This window comes from Macaca fascicularis, chromosome 10, assembly GCF_037993035.2.
Source record: "Macaca fascicularis isolate 582-1 chromosome 10, T2T-MFA8v1.1".
In the NCBI taxonomy this organism is placed as follows: domain Eukaryota; kingdom Metazoa; phylum Chordata; class Mammalia; order Primates; family Cercopithecidae; genus Macaca; species Macaca fascicularis.
This window is the reverse complement of record NC_088384.1, coordinates 87,584,162-87,607,893: the sequence shown is the minus strand read 5'-3', so window position 1 is coordinate 87,607,893 and position 23,732 is coordinate 87,584,162. Positions and strand designations below refer to the sequence as shown.

The following is a 23,732-nucleotide window of genomic DNA, read 5'->3' as shown; positions in this document are numbered from 1 at the left end:
ATGGTGCCACCGCACTCACACTCCAGCCTGGGCGACAGAGTGAGACTGTCTCAAAAAAAAAAAAAAAAAAAGTGTGCATAGCCTTCGACCCACCAATTTTGAGAAATTTATCCTACAAATACACAGACAAGTGTGAAATAAAAATGTGTAAAGATATTAATTTCAGCATGGTTTGTAATAGCAAAAGACTGAAACCACCTAAATGACCAGTAGGGGACAGGACTCAAATTCTCAAATTTGAGCATGCATCAGAATCACCAGGTGGGCTTGCTAAAACACACATTGCTGGGCCCACCTTGAGCTTCTGATTCAGAATGTGCATTTCTAACAAGTTCTGGGGTGATGCTGACACTGCTGGCCCAGGGACCAGATACTAGAGAACCAGCATTCTAAGCAAACTGGGGTACAGGTGGGACACCATACATCTGTTAAAGAACACACCCACACCCTATGTACTGGCATGATTGGATCTGTAACACATATTAGGTGAAAAAAGCAAAGTGCAAAGAAGAGTGTACTGGCTGGGTGTGGTGGCTCACGCCTGTAATCCCAGCACTTTGGAGGCCGAGGCGGGTGGATCACCTGAGGCCAGGAGTTCAGGACCAGCCTGGCCAACCTGGTGAAACCCCATCTCTGCAAAAATACAAAAATTAGCCGGGCATGATGGCAGGTGCCTTTAATCCCAGATACTCAGGAGGCTGAGGCGGACGGACGAACTGCTTGAACCCAGGAGGTGAAGGGTGCAGTGAGCTGAGATTGTGCCATTGCACTCCAGCCTGGGTGACAGAGCGAGACCCCCTCGTGCCTCAGCCTCCTGAGTAGCTGGGATTACAGGCGTGCCCCACCATGCAAAGCTAATTTTTGTATTTTTAGTGGAGACAGGGCTTCACCATGTTGGTCAGGCTGGTCTTGAACTTCTGACTTCAAGTGATCCACCTGCCTCTGCCTCCCAAAGTGCTGGGATTACAGGCATGAGCCACCGTGCCTGGCCAACATATTGTCAAAGAAACAAAATTGCTGGGTGCAGTGGCTCATGCCTGTAATCCCAGCACTTTGGGAGGCCAAGGAGGGTAGATCACCCGAGGTTGGGAGTTCGAGACCAGCCTGACCAATATGGAGAAATCCTGTCTCTACCAAAAATACAAAATTAGCCAGGCGTGGTGGTGCATACCTGTAATCCCAGCTACTCGGGAGGCTGGGGCAGGAGAATCGTTTGAACCTGGGAGGGGGAGGTTGCAATGAGCCAAGATCACGCCATTGCACTCCAGCCTGGGCAACAAGAGTGAAACTCCGTCCAAAAAAAAAAAAAAAAAAAAAATCAAGTTGCAGGGAAATATGTATTATACAATCCAATTTTTATAAAAATAAATTTACATATGTCTATATACACAAACACATATACAATGTTTGTGTATACACAGAAAAAATTCTTGAAGGTTATATACCCAACAGCCAATTGGGTTGCTTCCAAGGAATAGTGCCCAGGAGGCTTTTCCTTTATACTTCTGCACTGCTTGATTTTTTTTTTAACAAGTGTATAGTATTTTTGTAACAATAACGATTAACCGCTGCGTTGCTTTCAGGATTCTCTTCCCCAGAAAGGCCACAGGCTTCCTGAACATCTTGTCACTACATCCAAGTCCCTCTCCTGGGCTCACACCATACTCCTCACTGCCTCCCTGAATACATCTTGTGGTCCCCCACCCCACCTTCACCTGTTCTGCCTGTTGGACTCTTCCCATCCATGCAAAGACAACTGCTGCCCCCTCCAGGAGGCCTATGAGAACTCTATTTACTTGGCTAGTCACATGTCTTGTTTCTCCTGGGTGACTGGGCTCAGTGAGGGGAGGGCTTGGCCTTCTTTGCCCCGGAACTCCTGGTACCCAGCCCAGAGCCTGGCCCAGAGCGGGCACCCAGTCCTGTTCACTGAGGGCCCTTTAAACCAATGTTTACTGTGCAGCTACTAAACCAATGTGCAGCTACTGCCTGGGCCAGATTCGCTTCTGTCTGGGATGTAGGCCTCTGACAGTGATGCGTGCTGCTCTGAGACTGCTCCTCCCAAGGCTACTTCTTGACAACATACTCCTGGAGGCTCTACCTTCTTCTCTCCATGATTTCACAATTTTCCCTGCCTGTTATGGACACCTTGACCCCTGGGGAGAATTCTGTCCTCACATTCCCTCTCTCCCAACTGGTTTTGGGGTCTAACACTGGTGGGAAATCAAAACTGGGTCCCCACACTAACTCTTCTCTCTCCTTTTCACATGACCAGGGAAACGACTCAGGGTGGAAAGGAAGTCATTTGGCCTGTCCTTTCCTTAGGTCAATGCTGCTTGTCTTTAAAGGTGCCTGTATTAGGAGAGAGCCCTGGACTAGGACTAGGCATATCTGGTTCTGCCCCTAAATGGCAGAGTGATCTTCAGAAGTCATTTCTTTGACTCTCAGTTTCTTTTTCTGTACAACGAGGATAATGAAACTGGCTCTGCCTGCCACCTCAGTTGCTGTGAGCATCAAAGGGAATAAAGGTTTTGCAAGTTTTACAGCATCTGGGTCATTGGTGGTGGCAGGCTCTTAATGGTCAGGTCCTGTTTGTAAATTCATACAGTCCTCCACACCCTGCTGCCCTGCAGGAGATGCTTGGGAGAGGTATTCAGAGGCTAAGGCTTTCTCCTCTCCATACCCTCTGTTCCAGCCACACCATACCTTCCACTATTTCCTGAACTGCCTCGTAGCCTCCTGCCTCCATGCCTCTCTGCTTACCTGGTTTCTTCTGCTTAGGATGCCTTCTCCTGGCTGAAATTCTATCTCTATGTCAAGGCTCAGGCCTACCTCTAGCACAAAGCCTCCCTGCACTGTCCCAGATGTGCTCAATCTTTCTCCCTAAACCTTGTAGCATTGTTTGTATTACAATCACAGATCTAGTTATTATTCTTTCACCCAGGCTCCCGAATTCCTTGGTGACAGGGCTCTGACCTACTCGTCTTTGCAGCAATCCTCCCTTACCCCTGACAGTGGTGGAAGTTCAGGAAATACTGATGCCTGGAAGGTGTTTTCTGCAGAGATTAGTGATCCACCTACAGGAGGTGCCAGGGAAAATTACTCAGTTTGGAGAGCAGCTCAGATCAAGCTGCCTAGCCTTATGCCAGCTGTCCTTCGCCTCCTCTGTCCTGGTTTATCTCAGAACTTCTCTCTACACTAAGTGTCTACCCGACAGGCATAGTAGAGAGGCTTAATATCACCTGAACTCTGCTTAGAAAAAGCCAAATAAAAAGGAAAATGGAGTCATGTTTGAGTCTCTCAGCCTAAGCCCTACCTAACTACTTTCCTTTGCATCTGATCACATACAGAGCCAGTAGTGAGTTCTCTGCTTTTGGGGAAGGAAGGTGGCAGGCCTCAGCTACTGCTCAAGTTGGGTAGTGTTTTGAGAACCTCAGCTTCAGCAGTTTCAAAAGTGGCAGCTGCTTTGTGGGCCTGCCCTCTTTGGGCAAGACAGTTTCCACTTAGGTCCATCTTCAGGTCTGGGTGGGGGAGGAGCATCTGGGAGGTGCAGATTAAGAGGTTGTGGAGGAAGGGAGAGGATGCCAGGAAGTGAGAAGCCATTGGTACAACAGGCTACAGAGGGCTTAATATAGGGAAGACGTGGGGCAGGGAAGGGGGAGGGGGAAGCAGAAGGTGAAATGTGCTGGAGTCCTCCTAGGTATCCAATGGGACAGATGTTGAGGAAGGCCAGGGATGGAGTCTGGCCCAGTCTCACAAGAGGGGCCAACAGTGGCCCAGCAGGCAGGCCCAGTTTGGTGGGGGGATTGTCTTGGAGGTATGGGGAGAAAAGCTATTTTAAGGTAGGGTCAAAGGCTGGGTAGGAAAAGGGTTACAGGTTAGGAACAAGGTCTGGGTTTTGACTAGGCCATGTCCAAGGTTGGATGGTAGTTTAGAGAGAGGAAACCAGGAAAATAAGACGTCCATGCCTACTTGGAAAGTAGAGGCATCAAGATGCCAGGTTCTGAGGAGCTAGCTGACTGGGATGGTTCCAGAAAGTGATGTGAAAAACTGGGGACTGAGAGAGCATTGTTTTAGAGGCAGGGGCAAGGGCCAGGTGTGGGGGCACTAAGAGCACATAAGGTGCCATAGATTCCAGTGAGACAGGAGTCAGACTCTAGGGATGGGTCTGAATGGTAGAAAGGGCCCTGGGGTGGGCCGAGGCAGAGTTCCTAACCGGAGATGACAGGAAATTCTACCATTCAGTAAGTTGTGAGGACCAGTATCCATCAGGTATAGATGGGGCTGGTCTGCCTGGGCCCAACAGGCTCAGAACAATCAGTGCCCGAGTCGCAGTGGGGGACCGGCTGACAGCGTTCCCAGCCGCGGCATGATGCACAGGGAGGGAAAGGTCAGGGTCCGAGTCAGGAGCAGAAGCAAGTTCCTATTGGGGAAGGTGTCATACTCTGGTCGGGGGTCGGTGCCCAGATCCCGGGGCAGGAAATGCCAGCCCCGGAATGTGGGCCCGAGATAGAGGGAACGGCGATGATTAGGGCTGGGAAGATTCAGTGTCCGGGGAGAGGAGGTGTCTGTCCCGCCTAGGAAGGGCCCATGTCGGCCGTGTTCGGTATGGGGGTGGAAAGTGCCCGGTTTTCCCGCTGACCCTACCTTGCCGCGGGCGCAGCGTACGGAGCGCAGGGCGCCGAAGAAGATGGGCAGCAGCGCCATGAGCAGGAGGCTGCCGTAGGCCAGCGCGATGCCCTCGGGAGTGGAAGGCGGCCGCGTCGTGCTGTTGGTGGGGCCGCCTGCCTCGGCGCTGCCGTTATGCGGGTCGCTGAGGGCCGAGTCCATGGCGAGGGTGCGTTCGGGATCCGACTCCAGCTCCGGTTGATGCAGCAGGGACGCTGACGGAGACACCGGCTCTGCAGGGAAAGCCACGTTCCCCTAAGGCAACAGGAAGTGACGTGCTCCCTCCCAAGCCCGCGCCGCGCACGCGTGCACACACGCTTGCACGCGCGCGCGCGTGCACGTCTCCCCGCCCGCTCGCCCTCTAGTGGTGGCCGAGGGCCGGGCGGCGAGTTGCTAAGCAACTTGTTAGTGGCCCAGACAGGGGCTCTGGACCACTGCGGTGGGCCGGAATGCCCATTTCCCAGTCCCAGCCGGTCTCCTCAATCCCAGGCTGTCCACTCTCCGCAAATCTTCATATTCCGAATAACTAATAATGTGTTTATTCATACATGCATTTATCGGGTATTCAGTTGTTTATTCACTCCTTAAATATTTATTGAGTGTCCCTCAATATGCCAACGCCTGTCCTAGGCTCTGGGGACACTGAGGTGAACAATACAGGCAAAAGTTCGTCCTTGCCTTCGTGAAGCTTGCATTTTAGTGCAGTGTGTGTGGGGGGACGTTGGGAAGACAATAAAGAAACTGAACAAAATAAAAGGCTGTAAAATGGGCCAGGAACAGTGACTCACGCCTGTAATCCCAGCACTCTAGGAGGCTGAGGCGGGTGGATCACCTGACGTCAGGAGTTCGAGACTAGCCTGGCCAATATGGTAAAACCCCGTCTCTACTGAAAATACAAACAATTAGCCGGGCGTGGTGGCGCGCACCTATAATCCCAGTTACTCGGGAGGCTGAGGCAGAAGAATCGCTTGAACCCGGGAGGCGGAGGTTGCAGTGAGCCAAGATCGAACCATTGCACTCCAGCTTGGGCAACAAGAGTGAAACTCCATCTCAAAAAAAAAAAAAAAAAAAAAAAGAAAAAAGAAAGAAAAAGAAAAACAGAAAAAAAAGGAAAAGTTTGTAAAATGTTAATGTATAGTTATGTGTTACATAGCATGTTAATGCAGATAGAGAAAAAGCAAAAGAAAGTAGGGTGTGTGTGGAGTTTGCAAATGTATTGAGTGCCTACTATGTGCCAGGCAATTATAATACCTCACCAGTTCATGCCCCTGTACAATTTATAAAGCTTTGTGGCTCTTTTCAGAATTGGAAGACTCTGTTTATTTATGTGATTCTTATTTTTTATATTGTTTAAAAAGTTAAAAAATATATTTTCTTAGACATGGCGTTTTGCCATGTTGGCCAGGCTGGTCTCAAACTCCTGGGCTCAAGTGATCCTCCTGCCTCAGCGTCCTAAAGTGTTGGGATTGCCGGTATGAGCCACTGCTCACAGCCTACCATGGCTATGTTATATACTGGAACATCTAAGCATCAGTGTGTGACTGTGCAAACAAAAAACTTCAAAGAGTGCCTATTATTATTATTATTATTTTGAGACAGGGTCTCACTCTGTCGCCCAGGCTAGAGTGCAGTGGTGCAATCACAGCTCACTGCAGCCTCTACCTCCTGGGCTTGGGTGATTCTCCCACCTCAGCCTCCTGAGTAGCTGGGGCTATAGGTCTGTGCCACAATGCCTGGCTAACTTTTCATGTTTTTAGTAGAGATGGGGTTTCGGCATGTTGCCCTGGCTGGTCTCAAATTCCTGGGCTCAAGCAATCTGCCCACTTCAGCCTCCCAAAGTACTGGGATTATAGGCATGAACTGCCATGTCCCACAAGAGTGCCTATTTTAAAAAAGGTTTCTATGTATTGAGGCAGTTCTTTACTGCAGAATCAAGCCCACTTTAGGCTTACTACCAGCTTCTATCTAAAAATATTGATCGGGGCTGGGCGCGGTGGCTCAAGCCTGTAATCCCAGCACTTTGGGAGGCCGAGACGGGCGGATCACGAGGTCAGGAGATCGAGACCATCCTGGCTAACACGGTGAAACCCCATCTCTATTAAGAAATACAAAAAACTAGCCGGGCGAGGTGGCGGGCGCCTGTAGTCCCAGCTACTCGGGAGGCTGAGGCCGGAGAATGGCGTAAACCCGGGAGGCAGAGCTTGCAGTGAGCTGAGATCGGGCCACTGCACTCCAGCCTGGGTGACAGAGCGAGACTCCATCTCAAAAAAAAAAAAAAAAAAAAAAAAAAAAAAATAAATAAATAAATAAAAATATTGACCGATAACCGAAAGTGTTCTAAAGGTGGTTATTCTGATCTATAGTTTTGTTTGTTTATCTGTTTGTTTTGAGATGGAGTTTCGCTCTTGTTGCCCAGGCAGGAGTGTAATGGTGCAATCTCGGCTCACCGCAACCTCTGCCTCCCTGGTTCAAGCGATTCTCCTGTCTCAACCTCCCGAATAGTTGGGATTACAGGCATGTGCCACCACACCCAGCTAATTTTGTATTTTTAGTAGAGATGGGGTTTCTCCATGTGGTCAGGTGGTCTCAAACCCCCGACCTCAGGTGATCCACCTGCTTCGGCCTCCCAAAGTGCTAGGGTTACAGGCATAAGCCACTGCGCCCGGCCTCTGATCTATAGTTTTTTAAAAAAATATTTACAGAAAGTATAGAAGTTTTTGTGAATTTAATACAAGTTAGCCTCCAGTTTTCTCTTCTCAAATGCTTGATTTATAGTTTTTGCTTCTTTATACATTTGCTTTTTTAATTTCAAGATTTATAATTTTACCTTCAAAACAGTTCATTTTTAAAATTGTAAAACATGTTTAACATATGCAGAAATAGGCCGGGTGTGGTGGTTCACGCCTGTGATCCCAGCACGTTGGGAGGCCGAGGTGGGCAGATCGTGTGAGACCAGCCTGGGCAACATAGCAAGATCGCATCTTTAAAAAAAAAAAAAAAAAAAAAAAAAGGATCATATCCGGAAATAAAAGTCAGCATTTTGAAATTAGTTGAGCTCAATGCAGTTCTACTCTTTGGAAGCAGATTAGCTAACTGAATCTGGTGCTCTTATTGAATAGAAATAGGTGATGGAAAATGCCTATCATTTGACTTTATAAGGAGAAGCAAGATTTACCATGATGCTTTGATTTGGGGGTGTATTCCAGTCCATCATTGCCCTGGTACATGTCAATTAGTACATACAAAATTCAATGTCAAATCTAGAGCCCCAGAGGAAAAAAATTATTTCCCAAGAGAACAATGATAACATAACAAAGTAAAATGTTATCTAGATTATATTGGCATTAAATTTATCTCTTACATAAAGTATATTGACTGTAACTATACATAGAACATTCATAGTAACACCTGGAAGTTCCTTCTAATGTCATGTATACATTGAATTATGAAAGCTTTTTATATTACCTGTTTTATGGCCTTATAGATTTAATATACCAAATGAAAACTTCCCACTCTACCTCTACATAAGATAAAATCTATATTTATTTTCAAAGTAGAGTTTTAAGTGACCATATTTCTTAAGCCACATTTAAGGGAAAGTTTTATTTCAAGACACTTTCACTCCGTTACCCAGGCTGGAATGCAGTGGCATGATCACAGCTCACTGCAGCCTTGACCTCTCAGGCTCAAGCAACCCTCCCACTTCAGCCTCTCAAGTAGCTGGAACTACAGACGTACACCACCATGCCCAGCTAATTTTTCCATTTTTTGTAGAGATGGGGTTTTACCATGTTGCCCAGGCTGGTCTTGAATTCCTAGGCTCAAAGCGATCTGCTCACCTTGGCCTCCCAAAGTGCTGGGATTACAGGCGTGAGCCACCATGCCTGGCCATCAGAGAAATTATGCCTTAACTAAGTTTGAATGTTGTTCCTCTTCGTTTTGTATATGAAACTTCAGCTGATTTAATATTGACATTCATCATCTAGTCAAACCCTTCGCATGTTCTTCAAGCCAACCAAATTTGGGGTTCTTGACATTTTCTGTGTCAATAAAATAAGATGTGGATCTTATCTTTTTTTTTTGAGATGGTGTTTCGCTTTGTTACCCAGGCTGGAATGCAGTGGCGTGATCTTGGCTCACTGCAACCTCCATGTCCCGGGCTCAAGTCATTCTCCTGCCTCAGCCTCCTGAGTAGTTGGGACTGCAGGCACCCGCCATCATGCCCAGCTAATTTTTGTGGTTTTAGTAGAGGCGGGGTTTCACCATGTTGGTCAGGCTGGTCTCAAACTCCTGACCTCATTATCTGCCCGTCTCGGCTTCCCAAAGTGCTGGGATTACAGGCGTGAGCCCCATGCACAGCCAAGATGCGGATCTTATTTAATTATTTATTTTTTGAGACAGAGTCTTGCTCTGTCGCCCAGGCTGGAGTGCAGTGGCGCTATCTCGGCTCACTGCAAGCTCCACCTCCCAGGTTCACGCCATTCTCCTGCCTCAGCCTCTTGAGTAGCTGGGACTACAGGTGCCCGCCACCATGCCCGGCTAATTTTTTTTTTGTATTTTTAGTAGAGATGAGGTTTCACCGTATTAGCCAGGATGGTCTCCATCTCCTGACCTCGTGATTCACCCGCCTTGTCCCCCAAAGTGCTGGGATTACAGGTGTGAGTCACCGCGCCTGGCCTGGATCTTATTTTATGTAGATCTACTAGATTTGATGAAGACTTGTTTTTTCCTTGCCATACTGGCCTTCTAAATGACCTTTGAATTGAATTTAGAAGATGGGGAAGTGTAGACCTGTCTTGGCCTAAGTTTTTTTTTTATTTTTATTTTTATTTTTTGAGACGGAGTCTTGCCCTGTTACCCAGGCTGGAATGCAGTGGCACGATCTCGGCTCACCGAAATCTCCGCCTCCAGGTTTTTTTTTTTTTTTTTTTTGTTACTTAGTTTTTATTTCATAATCATAAACTTAACTCTGCAATCCAGCTAGGCATGGGAGAGAACAAGGAAAACATGGAACCCAAAGGGAACTGCAGCGAGAGCACAAAGATTCTAGGATACTGCGAGCAAATGGGGTGGAGGGGTGCTCTCCTGAGCTACAGAAGGAATGGTCTGGTGGTTAAGATAAAACACAAGTCGGCCGGGCGCGGTGGCTCAAGCCTGTAATCCCAGCACTTTGGGAGGCCGAGACGGGCGGATCACGAGGTCAGGAGATCGAGACCATCCTGGTTAACACGGTGAAACCCCGTCTCTACTAAAAAATACAAAAAATTAGCCGGGCGCGGTGGTTGGCGACTGTAGTCCCAGCTACTCGGGAGGCTGAGGCAGGAGAATGGCGTGAACCTGGGAGGCGGAGCTTGCAGTGAGCTGAGATCCGGCCACTGCACTCCAGCCCGGGCGACAGAGTGAGACTCTGTCTCAAAAAAAAAAAAAAAAAAAAAAAAAACACAAGTCAAACTTATTCGAGTTGTCCACAGTCAGCAATGGTGATCTTCTTGCTGGTCTTGCCATTCCTGGACCCAAAGCGCTCCATGACCTCCACAATATTCATGCCTTCTTTCACTTTGCCAAAGACCACATGCTTGCCATCCAACCACTCAGTCTTGGCAGTGCAGATGAAAAACTGGGAACCATTTGTGTCGGGTCCAGCATTTGCCATGGACAAGATGCCAGGACCTGTATGCTTTAGGATGAAGTTCTCATCTTCAAATTTCTCCCCATAGATGGACTTGCCACCAGTGCCATTATGGCGTGTGAAGTCACCACCCTGACACATAAACCCTGGAATAATTCTGTGAAAGCAGGAACCCTTATAACCAAATCCTTTCTCTCCAGTGCTCAGAGCACGAAAATTTTCTGCTGTCTTTGGAAACTTGTCTGCAAACAGCTCGAAGGAGACGCGGCCCAAAGGCTCGCCGTCGACGGCAATGTCGAAGAACACGGTAGGGTTGACCATGGCTAGTAGTACAGGACTTTCCTCGGCGGCAGCGTCTGCAAAGCCTCGGCGGCAGCGTCTGCAAAGCCCGCCTCCAGGTTTTAAATGATTCTCCTGCCTCAGCCTCCCCAGTAGCTGGGATTACAGGCGCTCACCACACCCGGCTAATTTTTGTATCTTTAGTAGAGACGGGGTTTCACCATGTTGGTCAGGCTGGTCTTGAACTCCTGACCTTGTGATCCGCCCACCTCGGTCTCCCAAAGTGCTGGGATTACAGGTGTGAGCCACCGTGCCCGGCCTTTTTTTTTTTTTTTTTTTGGGATGGAGTTTCACTTTTTTTTTTTTTTTTTTTTGAGACAGAGTCTAGCTCTGTCACCAGGCTGGAGTGCAGTGGCATGATCTTGGCCCACTGCAACCTCCAGATCCCTGGTTCAAGTGATTCTCCTGCCTCAGCCTCCCCAGTAGCTGGGATTACAGGCATGCACCACCAGGTCTGGCTAGTTTTGTATTTTTAGTAGAGACGGGGTTTCTCCATGTTGGTGAGGTTGGTCTTAAACTCTGACCTCAGGGGATCCACCTGCCCCGCCCTCCCAGAGTGCTGGAATTACAGGCATGAGCCATCTTGCCTGGCCTGGCCTGAGTTTTTAACAGCAGAGAAGAGGAAGAGAGTGAGACCCTGAGGAGTGAGGGAGGAGACTGGCTGTTTACTGCAGGACACTATCAATGCCTTATTGGTAGCATTAGCTAGACTTGGGGGCAGCCGTTATTCTGGAAGAAGTTACTTAAAAGTTACAACAGTTGTTTGAGCTGTATAAGTCTGCATTGGTAGGAGCAGTGCCAGAAGCAGCAACCCCTGCTGAAACCTGGCCACCATGGCTCTGCCCATGCCTGCTCCAACCCTGCTGGGTGCATCTTGCTTGATGCTGATGCTGGGTGCGTAGAGAACTGCTGGCTCAGGGCAGGTGCAGGCAAGGTTGATGCTGCATGACTTCGGAGGTGAGGTCAGAAGAGGCCAAACATGAAGGTAAAATACTGTAGAGGAAATTAAAGAAAAAGGAAATAAGGAAGAAGCCAAACATCTTCCACCTTGTTCAGTGGAATACTTGCTCAAGGACCTCTGAGCCACTTTTAACAAGTCTGACTGCCCAGAGACTGCCATGTTGTAAGGAAGCCCAAGTCACGTGGAGAAGCCGTGTGTAGATGCTTCAGTTGGCAATGCCAGCTGAGTCCAGCCAGTCTTTTTGTTATCTCAGCCCAGGTGCCAGACATGTGAGTGAAGAGTCCTCCAGATGATCCCAGTCCCCAGCTGCTCGAGTCACACTAAGCCATCAAGTCTTCCCAGCTGGGGCTCCGGAGAACATGGAGCAGAGTCAAGCCATGCCCACAAAGTCCTGTCAAAACTCCTGATCCCCAGAATTAGGCAGTATGACAAAATAGTTGTTTTGTGAGTTCCTCTTTATGCAGCAATAGATAACCAGAACAACATGTCAGTTATGATTGGGTTTGGCTGGTTGCATGCAACAGAAAACCCCCAAGTAACAGCGATTTAAAACAGATGAACTTAAAGAGGCCGGGCGCAGTGGCTCACGCCTGTAATCCCAACGCTTTGGGAGGCCAAGTGGGCGGATCACCTGAGGTCAGGAGTTCAAGAGCAGCCTGGCCAAAATGGTGAAACCCTGTCTCTACTAAAAATACAAAAGCTAGCCAGGCGTGATGGTGTGTACCTGTAGTCTCAGCTACTCTGGAAGCTGAGCCATGAGAATTGTTTGAACCCAGGAGGAGGAGGCTGTAGTGAACCGAGATCATGCCATTGCACTCTAGCCTGGGTGACAGAGTGAGACTCTGTCTCAAAAAAAAAAAAAAAAAAAAAAAAAGAAAAGAAATTAAAACAGATGAACTGAAAGAAATGTGGAGTCAGGCAGATCAAGGCCAGTACAGCAGCTCCACAGCCATTGGGGATCCAGCTCCTTCCGTCTATTGTATTCATCATCCTAGCATAGAACTTCCATCCTCAAGGTCACCTCATGATCTAAGAAGGGTGCTCACCTAGCACTCTAAGAAGGATGCTATAGCTCTGGACACCTTTTTCAAATTGTAGTCTGGAAAGAGGAGGAAAGGGCAAAAGAGCTTTCATCCTCTCCCCTTTGACAATCACTCCAGGAGTTCTATATAATGCTTCTACTTACATTTAATTGGCCAGACCATAATTACCTGGCCATGTTTAGCCACAAGGGAGGCTGTGTGCACTCTATTAGTGGGACAGCATTAAGCTAGTTATTGGAAATCTTGCAATTGCCTAGATAAAAATGGAGTATTCTTTTTTTTCTTTTTTTTTCTTTTTTTTTTTTTGAGACGGAGTCTCGCTCTGCCGCCCAGGCTGGAGTGCAGTGGCCGGATCTCAGCTCACTGCAAGCTCCGCCTCCCGGGTTTACGCCATTCTCCTGCCTCAGCCTCCCGAGTAGTTGGGACTACAGGCGCCTGCCACCGCGCCCGGCTAGTTTTTTGTATTTTTTAGTAGAGACGGGGTTTCACCACGTTAGCCAGGATGGTCTCGATCTCCTGGCCTCGTGATCCGCCCGTCTCGGCCTCCCAAAGTGCTGGGATTACAGGCTTGAGCCACCGCGCCTGGCCTCTTTTTTTTTTTTTTTTTTTTAAATATGCCAAGCTGCAGAGTGCAGGAGTATTCTTACAATGAAAGAGGAGGAGAATGGAAGTTAGGAGGCAACAGCAATCTCTGCCATTGAAGGGCTCCCAGTGGAGTGGACATTTGAACCAAGTCTGGAAGGGTAAAGGAGATTCTATTTTCTATGTTTTATTTTTTTAAATAGCTAATGTATGGCCAGGCGCGGTGGCTCACGCCTGTAATCCCAGTACTTTGGGAGGCTGAGGCGGGCAGATCACGAAGTCAGGAGTTTGAGACCAGCCTGGCCAACATGGCGAAACCCCATCTGTAATAAAAATTAGCCAGGCGTGGTGGCACACGCCTGTAATTCCAGCTACTCAGGAGGCTGAGACATGAGAATCAGTTGAACCTGGGACGCAGAGGTTGCAGTGAGCCGAGATCGTGCCACTGCACTCCAGCCTGGGCGACGGAGTAAGACTGTATCCAAAAAAAACAAAAAAAAAAAAGCAAAGGAATGAAAGAATGGTTACTCCATAGGCAGAATAGTGGCATGGGCTGGTTGACTGAGTATAGTTATTTCTGGATTATATATTAAACAAGGAGTGCATTATCCATGAGTGTTCTGGGAAAGAGGTGGGCAATTCTTGGAGCTGAGGGTTCCTCCCCTTTTTAGACCATAAAGGGTAACTTCTGGACATTGCCATGGCGTTTGTAAACTATCATGGTGTGAGTGGGAGTGTCTTTTAGCATGCTAATGCATTACAATTAGCATTTAACGAACAGTGAGGACGACCAGCGGTCACTTTTGTCGCCATCTTGGTTTTGGTGGGTTTTGACCAGCTTTTTTTTACTGCATCCTGTTTTATCAGTAAGGTTTTTGTGACCTGTATCTTGTGCTGACCTCCTATCTCATCCTGTGACTAAGAATGCCTAATGGCCTGGGAATGCAGCCCAGTAGGTCTCAGCCTTACTTTACCCAGCCCCTATTAAGGATGGAGTTGCTCTGGTTCAAGCACCTCTGACAAAGTTCAAGCACCTCTGACAAATGTATATATCAGAAGGCCACATAGCAAATCTAACAAGGTCGTTTACATATTAAAGAATGCATGTCAAGCACATTGGAATGGTTGCCTATAGAGGGATGGGAATGAGAGTGGCAACTGAGATTAAAACAACAACAAAAAATAGGTAGAGAAGTAAAATAAAACAGGGGCCTTGTGGAAAATGGTGATGATAGGCTACGAGGAAGGAAGGAGTATAATGAACTCGTCACTCTGCTGCTTTCAAAATAGAAAACAAAAGGGAAAATAGAAGACTTTAAGCGAAAATTGTCATTTCAGAGTTCCCTTTGTTCTTTGTTGAGTTGGGGATGGAGGCTGGATTTCCAAAGGGAATGGGAAGTGTCAGAGGGAGAACCTCTGACAGAATCAGGGTTCTGTGGTTTGCAAGGGCTGGAAGCACAGTTTGAAGCTCTTTAGGCAAAGGCTGGAATGCATTGGCCTCTTGAACTCCAAGGAAGAGGGGAATAACCAAACCCCTGCAAGGACAGGTAGGGATGGAATTGGGCCTCACTAACCCCTGGAAGCCAGGATGTCCATGCTGCCAGGATCCTCTCTCTGCATCTCCTTTCTGCTTTTATTTGCTTAGTCTTCATTCTCTTTCACAGAAAACCAGGCTTTCTACAAACAGCGGTCCTCAGGAACTGGGTTAACATGTTATGGCCTGCTGCAGGAACCTAGAAGCTCCCAGATCTGTGAACTTCCTTGGCTCAAGTTGGTCAGGGGAGTCTTGAAGGGTGTCTAATTCTACTCTCAAAGTCCTCTGGGGTGGGTGGTGAGGCTTCTGTTACACAGGCTGAATCTGAGGTCAGTGAGGATTTCCATAATCTCAGACCAAACCATAAGATGTTGAATGTCAGGCCGGGTGCGGTGGCTCACACCTGTAATCCCAGCACTCTGGGAGGCCAAGGCGGATGGATCACCTGAGGTCAGGAGTTCAAGACCAGCCTGGCCAACCTGGCGACTAAAAATACAAAAAATTAGCCGGGTGTGGTGGTACATGCCTATAATCCCAGCTACTCAGGAGGCTGAGGCAGGAGAATCATTTGAACCCAGGAGGCAGAGGTTGCAGTGAGCTGAGATTGCACCACTGCACTCCAGCCTGGGCAACAAGAGTGAAACTCTGTCTGAAAAAAAAAAAAGACGTCGAATGTCATGAGATGAACCAACCTCAGGGTCATAGAATATATATATATATATGTACATTACAGGAAGATACCACGGCAACCTGCTTGAGGAAAATGTGAGCCCTAAGCACCCTGGCTGGCAGGGCTGAAATGGCAAATCTGCTTTGCATTAGAAGTGAGCAGGAATCTGTGGGAGGCAGAGAAGTGGCAGGCAGAAATATAAGGGAGCAGCAGCTGGGTGCAGTGGCCCATACCTGTAATCTCAGCACTTTGGGAAGCTGAGGAGGGAGGATCACTTGAGGCCAGGACTTCAAGACCAGCCTGGGCAACACAGACTCTGTCTCTACCAAAAAAAACAAAACCTCAAAAAAAAAAAAAAACAAAAATTAACCGAGTGTGGTGGCACATGTCTGTAGCTACTCAAGAGGCTGAGGTGGGAGGATCATTGAGCCCAGGAGGTTGAGGCTGCAGTGAGATGTGATTGTATCACTGCACTCCCAGTCGGACAGAGGGAGACCCTGTCTCAAAAAAGAAAAAATTAAATAAAATAACATAAAGAAAAGAAAAGAAATGGAGGGGAGGATGTGGAAGGAGAGGAGCCAGTGAGATGGATGGCATGAGGCTGGGACACTGGTAGAGACAGGGGGAAACATTCCCAGTAGGAGGGTGGCCAAGCACCTTGTTTGTGGGGCTCTGATGTGAGCACCTCTGTTGTTCTGCATCTTCAGGACAGTTTTCTATATGGACAGGGTGCTCTGGTGGGTGGTGCTATGTATTTCTCAGGGATTTCCCCATCCTGCTCAAACACTGAGGAGAAAGGATCTTGGAATCAGAAGACACCACGGGAACTCCGGCTGCTGAGTGGGAAATGGATTGGCCAGGATAAGAGTAAAAGTGAATAAATAGACTAAAGAAGTGATGCTGGTGGCTTTGACTGGGGGTGGGGGGCAATGGAGACAAAGAGAGGTGGACAGGATTAAGATAGATCTAGGATATTTCCATTTAGGACTGTGTTTAGGAAATAGGATGAAAAGGACTCCCTGATGGGACGTGAGGGAGGAGGAAGTGTGAAGACTGTGTCCTGGGTTTCTGAGCTGACCTACTGCATGATGGACGTGCCAGGACCTGAAATGGCGAAGATGGGTGGGGTGGAGGCACCCGTCCCTGTTTCCACCTGGAGTTGTTTCTTTTTTTCTTTTTTTCTTTCTTTCTTTCTTTTTTTTTGAGATGGTGTCTTGCTCTGTCACCCAGGCTGGACTGCAGTGGCGCAATCTCGGCTCATTGCAACCTCTGCCTCCTGGGCTCAAGCGATTCTCCTGCCTCAGCCTCCCTAGCTGGGACTATAAACGCGTGCCACCATGCCCGGCTAATTTTTTTTGTTTGTTTTTGGCAGAGACAGGGTTTCACCATGTTCACCAGGCTGGTCTCGAACTCCTGACCTCAAATGATCCACCCATCTCAGCCTCCCAAAGTGCTGGGATTACAGATGTGAGCCACCACGCTGTTAAGCCACCGCGGAGTTCTTTGGGAGGCTGCAGCTCCCCTTGCTCAAGTGCCCTCTCCTGCCAGCAGAGGGCAGCATAAGCCAGTTAACACAGAGCCCCCGCAAAGTGGCTGGGTTCTGGAGGGAGGACACTGGGATGGACGGCCACCACCTGGCTTATGGGGAGGCAGCAGGCCTGCTCTGAGGCTCAAATGCAGTCTTTGACTTTAAGGCCAATTCCAGTCACAGAAATTTGGGGCTGTTCATATCTAAGGCAGCTGGTCAATCCAAGCCAGCCCATCTCTCCTGGGCTCATCAGCTTCTTGATTTGTCTCCTGGAGTCCCCTGCACATCGCATCTCTTTGCTTGAAACCCTTCAATGACTCCCCGGTGCCCCTGCCCTCAAGATAACTTCATGCTCCTCACCATGGCCTTGTCGTCCGCTCATTCATTGCACATCTCCTTTTGCAATCCAAGCTCTTTTCTGCCTTAGACCCTTTGTATAGGTGTCGCCTGCCTGGTCTTCTCTCTCCCTGCTTTTATTTATTTATTTTTAAAATTATTATTATTATTAAGATAGCTCTTTCTTATGGGTCCTAGCTTCAAACTCATCTTCCACCCAGGCTGGAGTGCGGTGGCACGATCTCGCTCATTGTAACCTCCACCTACCAGGTTCAAGCGATTCTCCTGCTCCAGCCTCTCGAGTAGCGGGGACTACAGGCACCCACCATCACATTCACCTAATTTTTGTATTCTTGGTAGAGATGGGGTCTCACTATGTTGCACGGGCTGGTCTCAAACTTCTAGGCTCAAGCGATCCTCCCGCCTCAGCCTCCCAACGTGCTGGGATTATAGGCATGAGCCGCCATACCCAGCCCCTGACCACTTTTCTGTCTTTATCTGAGTTACTTAAAAGACAAACAAACCCTCGCAGCACATAGCATTTACGTGACAGGGTGACTGGATGTATTATTAATACTTTGCATCTTTCTCTCTCTGTTGGTGTCTCCCCTTTCTGTGCTCTCTTGCCTAGGGGAGCTTTGGTTCTAGGGCCCAAAGCAAAAGCTGCTTCCAAGACTCTTTTCTTTCTGGACTCCGCTTTCTATAAGCTTAAACATTGTGGAGCAGATACCATAAATCGTCAGTTTTATGGGCCCAGTCCTGCTCACGGATGTGTTTTGTATGACTTTTGCCAAGGTTTAAAAACTGGCTTTAGTTGGGCATGGTGGTGTGTGCCTATAGTTCCAGCTACTTGGGAGGCTGAAGTGAGAGAATCGCTTGAACCCAGGAGTTTGAGACCAGCCTGGGCAACGTAGCAAGACCTTGTTTCTCTACAAAACATTAAAAAAACCAAAAAAAAAAACAAAAAAACCCCCAAAAACCCAGGCTTGGCGGCATGTACCTGTATTACCAGCTACTCAGGAGACTGAGGAAGGAGCATCGCTTGAGCCTGGGAGTTTGAGGCTGTGGTGAACTATGATCATGCCACTAAATTCCAGCCTGTGCAACAGAATGAGATATCGTCTCTAAAAAACAAAACAAAGCAAAATAAAAACAAAAATCTGGGTTTACTTAGTTACTACGGTTAAAAAATGGAGCAGTTTCAGAATAAAAATGTGGATAGTTGCCTTCTTTTGAACATTTAGTAGGTCTGGCAGTCTTGGCCCTGTGTTTTCCTGTGATGGGTGCTAATGTTTACTGAGTAACTACTAATGTCAGTCACTGTCCTAAGTGCTTTCTCATGTGAAGCTGCCGTAACTACCGGTACAAGTTTTGTTTTTTTTTTGGGGGTATGGAGTCTCACTCTGTCACCCAGGCTGGAGTGCAGTGGCATGATTTCGGGTCACTGGAACTTCTGCCTCCTGGGTTCAAGCGATTCTCCTGCTTCAGCCTCCAGAGTAGCTGGGATTACAGGCATGTGCCACCACGCCTGGCTAATTTTTTTTTTTTTTTTTTTTTTGAGACGGAGTCTTGCTTTGTCATCCAGGCTGGAGTGCAGTGGCACGATCTTGGCTCACTGCAAGCTCCGCCTCCTGGGTTCACGTCATTCTCCTGCCTCAGCCTCCCCAGCAGCTGGGACTACAGGCACACGCCACCACACCCGGTTAGTATTTTTGTATTTTCAGTAGAGATGGGGTTTCACTGTGTTAGCCAGGATGGTCTTGATCTCCTGACCTTGTGATCTGCCCGCCTCGGCCTCCCAAAGTGCTGGGATTGCAGGCGTGAGCCACTACGCCCAGCGTAATTTTTGTATTTTCAGTAGAGATAGGGTTTCACCACGTTGGCCAGTCTGGTCTCGAACCCCTGACCTGAGGTGATCTGCCTGCCTTGGCCTCCCAAAGTGCTGGGATTACAGGCATGAGCCATTGTGCCCGGCCACAAGTATTCTTTTTCATAGTTTAGGAAACAGGTACAGAGAGGTTAAGTGACTTGCCTAAGGACTCACAGACAGCAAAGAGTCGCACCAGAATTTGAACCTGGGCAGCATAGCTCTAGAATGCAGCCCCCTAACCACTAGGCTACGTTACCTGATAAGTTTGGTAAGCTAAGTTGTGCTGACCTTTTTTTATTGGGAAAAAAAAAAAACCTTTCTGGGTGTAGAGATAATGTCATCTTCCTGCTCCAAAGCCCTGTGATTATAGATGTGAGCTATTATACCTGGCCTATGCTGGCCTTTTTAGGCAAGGCATGTGCTCTAGGTCACTAAGTCTCATACTTTTTTCTGTTGCTACCTGCTTGGCCCCTGGAGACTTGGAGTGTGCAAATGCTTGGTGCTCATTGCTTTTGAGGGCAGGAACAGAAGGACAGAAAGGAGGTGTCAGAGGCCATGAAAGTTGGTGGAGTCCAGGATCAGGGAGCTCTCCTACCCCAAGAGGTGGCTAGACCGTGGGGATGGCCAGGTGGTGTGCTTGGAGAGGCTGGATTCAGGCCTGGTGATTCCAGCCTCTAGCAAGACTTCTAGGCCCCTCGCTTGGCTTGGCTTGCAGGGACTGCTGGACTTCAGGGGCTATTGAGGGCTTGGGCACTGTGGTCAGAGGCCTCACGTGGTCCAGTGACTTCCAGGGGAAGTCCCTGTCTTCCCTCCTTGTTTCTTGTCATGGAGTGGCTTCAGTAAGGATGGAGATCGAATTTCTCTGCAGTTCAGAAGGATGGGAGTAGAGGATAGGAGTAGAATTTGCTTTTTAAGAAAATAAAAAATGAATATTTATTGCACACTTGAATTTGGAGGTTAAGATTTAGATCTGATACAATAATCTGTAATTCTTTTTATTATTATTATTATTGTTACTATTTTGAGATGGAGTCTTGCTCTGTTGCCCAGGCTGGAGTGCAGTGGTGTGATCTTGGCTCACTGCAACCTCTGCCTCCCAGGTTCAAGCGATTCTCCTGCCTCAGCCCCCTGAGTTGCTGGGATTACAGGTGTGTGCCACCACAGTCAGCTAATTTTTGTATTTTTAGTAGAGATGGGGTTTCACCATGTTGGCCAGGCTGGTCTCGACCTCCTGACCTCAGGTGATCCACCCACCTCGGCCTCCCAAAGTGCTGGGATTACAGGTGTGAGCCACTGCACCCAGCCTCTTTTTATTATTTTAATAACGTTGTCTTTTTTGGTTTGTCTCTTCTATTAGACTGTGAACTTGAGGGCAGAAATTATGCATGCTGTCTTCACACTGAGCTTCACCCAGTACTTCTACTGTCTAGAGAGTGCCCAGCACATAGTAGATTTTCAGTAATCATTATAATTATAACACACATCCATGGGGTACTGATTTGCCTCCCATGCACTGCACTAAACATTTACAAACTCACTTGATCCTCACACCATCATATGGGGCAGACATCTCCATCATTCTCATTATACACGTGAGGACTCTGAGGTACAGACAGGCTAAATAACTTGCCCAAGGTCACACAGCTTGGGTTGCATTTAATAAATATTCATCAAATGAATGGATGAGTGGATGATTTCCTGCAGTGCTCCTTGCTCTCTTTTGCCCGTCAACCTATGCAGCTCCAAACCCTCCATCCCACGGTATCAGAATTGCACAGGTTAGACCCAGGCAGGGGAGTGCCTCAGCACCTTTGGTGAGTCCCTGAGGCCCACAGGGCAATGTCCTTAGCCCTGGGACTCGTGACTGATCCCTTTTAATCTTCTCTGGCTTGTCCTGCTAGGCTACTTTCTCTGTGTTTGTTTATTTATTTATATTCTTTTAGATATGGGGGGGGTCTCACTATGTTGCCCAGGCTGGTCTCGAACTCCTGAGCTCAAGTGATCCTTCTGCCTTGGCCTCCCAAAGTGCTGGGATTATAGGCCCTACTTTCTCTTTATCCTTACACTTCAACACACTAAGTACTCACAGGTTCCCTAGATTCTTTTCAGCCTCCCTGTTTTTGCTCAAGATCTTCCCTGTGCCTGGGACATCCTTCCAATCCTGAGATTCCATTTTTCCCAAAGGAGATAGCAGGAAGGTAGGCCAGTTCTTTAAACCATGGCCATTCCTTGTTTGGTTATACTGAAACACTAGATTGCGTCTGGTCTCTGGCAGTCTTCTGATTGTGGTGGTGATGGTGATTGTAGAACAGTATCCTCATCCCCTTGTCTTCTGTGGGGATACTGAGTCCAAGAGAGGAAAAGGGACTTGATAAAAACAAACCAGGGGATCAGACTCAGAGCAGGGCAGCAACTTCTGCCTTACACAGTGGATGGGCCCGACCACTCAAAAAGAGATACTCAGTTCTGAGCATAGAGCTTGAAATTCCACCATTGGAGATTATTTCCTTTGGAGGGCAAAGGATGTTGAAGGCTCTTTGGTCTTCAGGGAGCCTCAGCCAATGTTGCAAACCCCTGTGATGAATCCTACACAAAGCTCATGTCAGCCTGTTCCCAGGAGGATTGACTGGCTGACAGGCAGCCAAGGGTGAGATGCCGTGGGAAGGAGATCCTGACTGAGGGCTGTAGGAATGTGGGAAGCACCAAAGCAGGCAGAAAAATGGGGATGGATGGGGGAGGGGGCAGTGTCAGCTGTAGAGAGGGTGGGGCTGCTGTGAGAGCCTTGGGTGAGGGACTCAGGAAGCTTGGTTTCACTGCCAGCTTGCTGTGTGATGTTGGGCAAGTCTCTTTCCTACTCGGAGCTCTGATCTGGGTCGGTGCTATGGAACAGACTTGCTTCTGGGTTTATCTTAAGGCTCTTGAATGTCAAAAAGTTGGTGCCCTGGGGTGGTGGTTGCCATGGCAACTATCTCTAAGGAGACAGTGACCAAGGAGACTGTTGCCATGACTATGGTGACCAGGTAAAGAGCCAAATGATTGGCTCTTGGTTCTTCCTTGAGACAGGTTCCTCCCCATCACTTCCTTCCATTACCTGCTCAAGGTCAGTGTGTAGGGGCCAGATAAACTGGCACCTAAAGGAAGTGTCAGGAGTCAGGGACCTGTGTTCTAATGCCTTGTTTTACACTGCCAGGCTGTGTGACCTTGGGCAAGTCTCTGCTTTTCCTTGGGCATTAGTTTCCTCATCTGAAAGATGAAGAGACTGCACAGGGCCTCTTCACCTCTAAATTTCTACCATTTGCCTTTAAACAGGAGACGAAGTTGTGATCCAAAGGGTTGTTTCCAGGAGTGATATGAAAAGTATTAATAATGATTGTGACCATCACTTACTGATGATCCACACAGCCCTGGGTGGCCCTGCCGTGGAAGGGGTACTACCCCTTTAATGGCTGTTAAGGGAAGGGGCCCTGGAGGGTTCAGAGGAAGGCCTGGATGGTGTGTTATACCTGGTACTTGGAGGACACTCAGGGCAGGGGTTATTACCAACTATTAGGAAAGCATTTAAATATTTTAACAATTAGTATGCCCATACCTTTGCATACTGAGTAAGAGCCTTGGTTATATCCATAATGGTGGAATTATGGGCATTGTGAGTAGCGAGAGGAGATTTACCAGGCAGAGGGACCACACTGATGTCATAGAGATCAGGATGCATTTGATGTGGCTGATGGCTCTCAGATTTTGACCAGTCCTGGTGAAGTTCTCTGAGAATAGGATCAATCCTTCTTCCTGGCCACCGCACCCTCCCTGAGTCAGCTGTGCACATCCCCAGAGAGTTGAGTTTGCCAGCATCTCCATTCCAGGAGTGACTGATGCCCAGATACATGGGCAGGGCACAGCAGGAGTTGGCAGAGCCGGGGAGCCCAAGGAGGAAGCAGGGAGCTCGGGGAATGCCTGCCCCTCCTCTCCCAGGAGACCTGGCCCTGGACAGATGCCAGATCCTCATCCTCCCGGATCTGCCCTTCCTGCTCCTTCACCCACCACAGTCCCAGCAGTCCCCTCCCCCTGGCCTCTCCCGGCAGGACATTGCAGACAGTTTCTCCGGATGGACGCGGCTGCGCCTCCTCCCTGCACACTTTCCATTCCCAGCCCTGAGCCTCGGCCAGGGTTCCTCAGGAAAATTGGCTGAAAGAGACATTTTCCATGCTCTTGCCTCCTCTGCTGGGTGGCTGTCCCTGCCTCCACTCTCTCCAGTCTCTTCTCCAGCTGGTCACCCAGACGCAGAAGGAAGGGGGGTATTTCTTCAAATGGCTGCTTCTCACTCACCACTTCATTCCATGTGTCGTTTCATCTCCCTGGGCCTCAGCTTCCTGATCTGTCAAATAAGCCAGCTACCCTGGGAAGCAGGCTTAGTTAGAAGTTGGACATTTCTGATTTAATCCTTAGCGCTGTTTTTTACTAACTCTGTGACTTTGGACAACCTACTTAACATCTTTGAGTCTTAGTTATCTTTTATCTGTAGCATAGTGTTATCGCTTACTGTTGTGAGGATTAATGAAATAACCTGGGAAAAGGGCT

At 48.3% G+C, this 23,732-nt stretch overlaps 1 protein-coding gene and 1 pseudogene across 12 annotated transcripts in view; both read right to left on the bottom strand.

Annotated features, from left to right (window-relative positions):
• HM13 (histocompatibility minor 13) overlaps positions 1-4,937 on the bottom strand; it is a 55,066-nt gene extending 50,129 nt beyond the window's left edge. For all 12 annotated transcript variants that reach the window (XR_010578621.2, XR_012419229.1, XR_010578622.2 and 9 more), the window contains exon 1: positions 4,645-4,937. Coding sequence is in view for 8 of the 12 variants with exons in the window: in XM_045362703.3 (XP_045218638.1) it covers positions 4,645-4,827 (183 nt within the window). In the remaining 4 variants the exon portion in view is untranslated. The remainder of the gene's footprint in view (positions 1-4,644) is intronic.
• A 5,150-nt stretch (positions 4,938-10,087) lies between these two features.
• On the bottom strand, positions 10,088-10,659 carry LOC102146136 (peptidyl-prolyl cis-trans isomerase A pseudogene; annotated as a pseudogene).
• Positions 10,660-23,732: the final 13,073 nt, after the last annotated feature.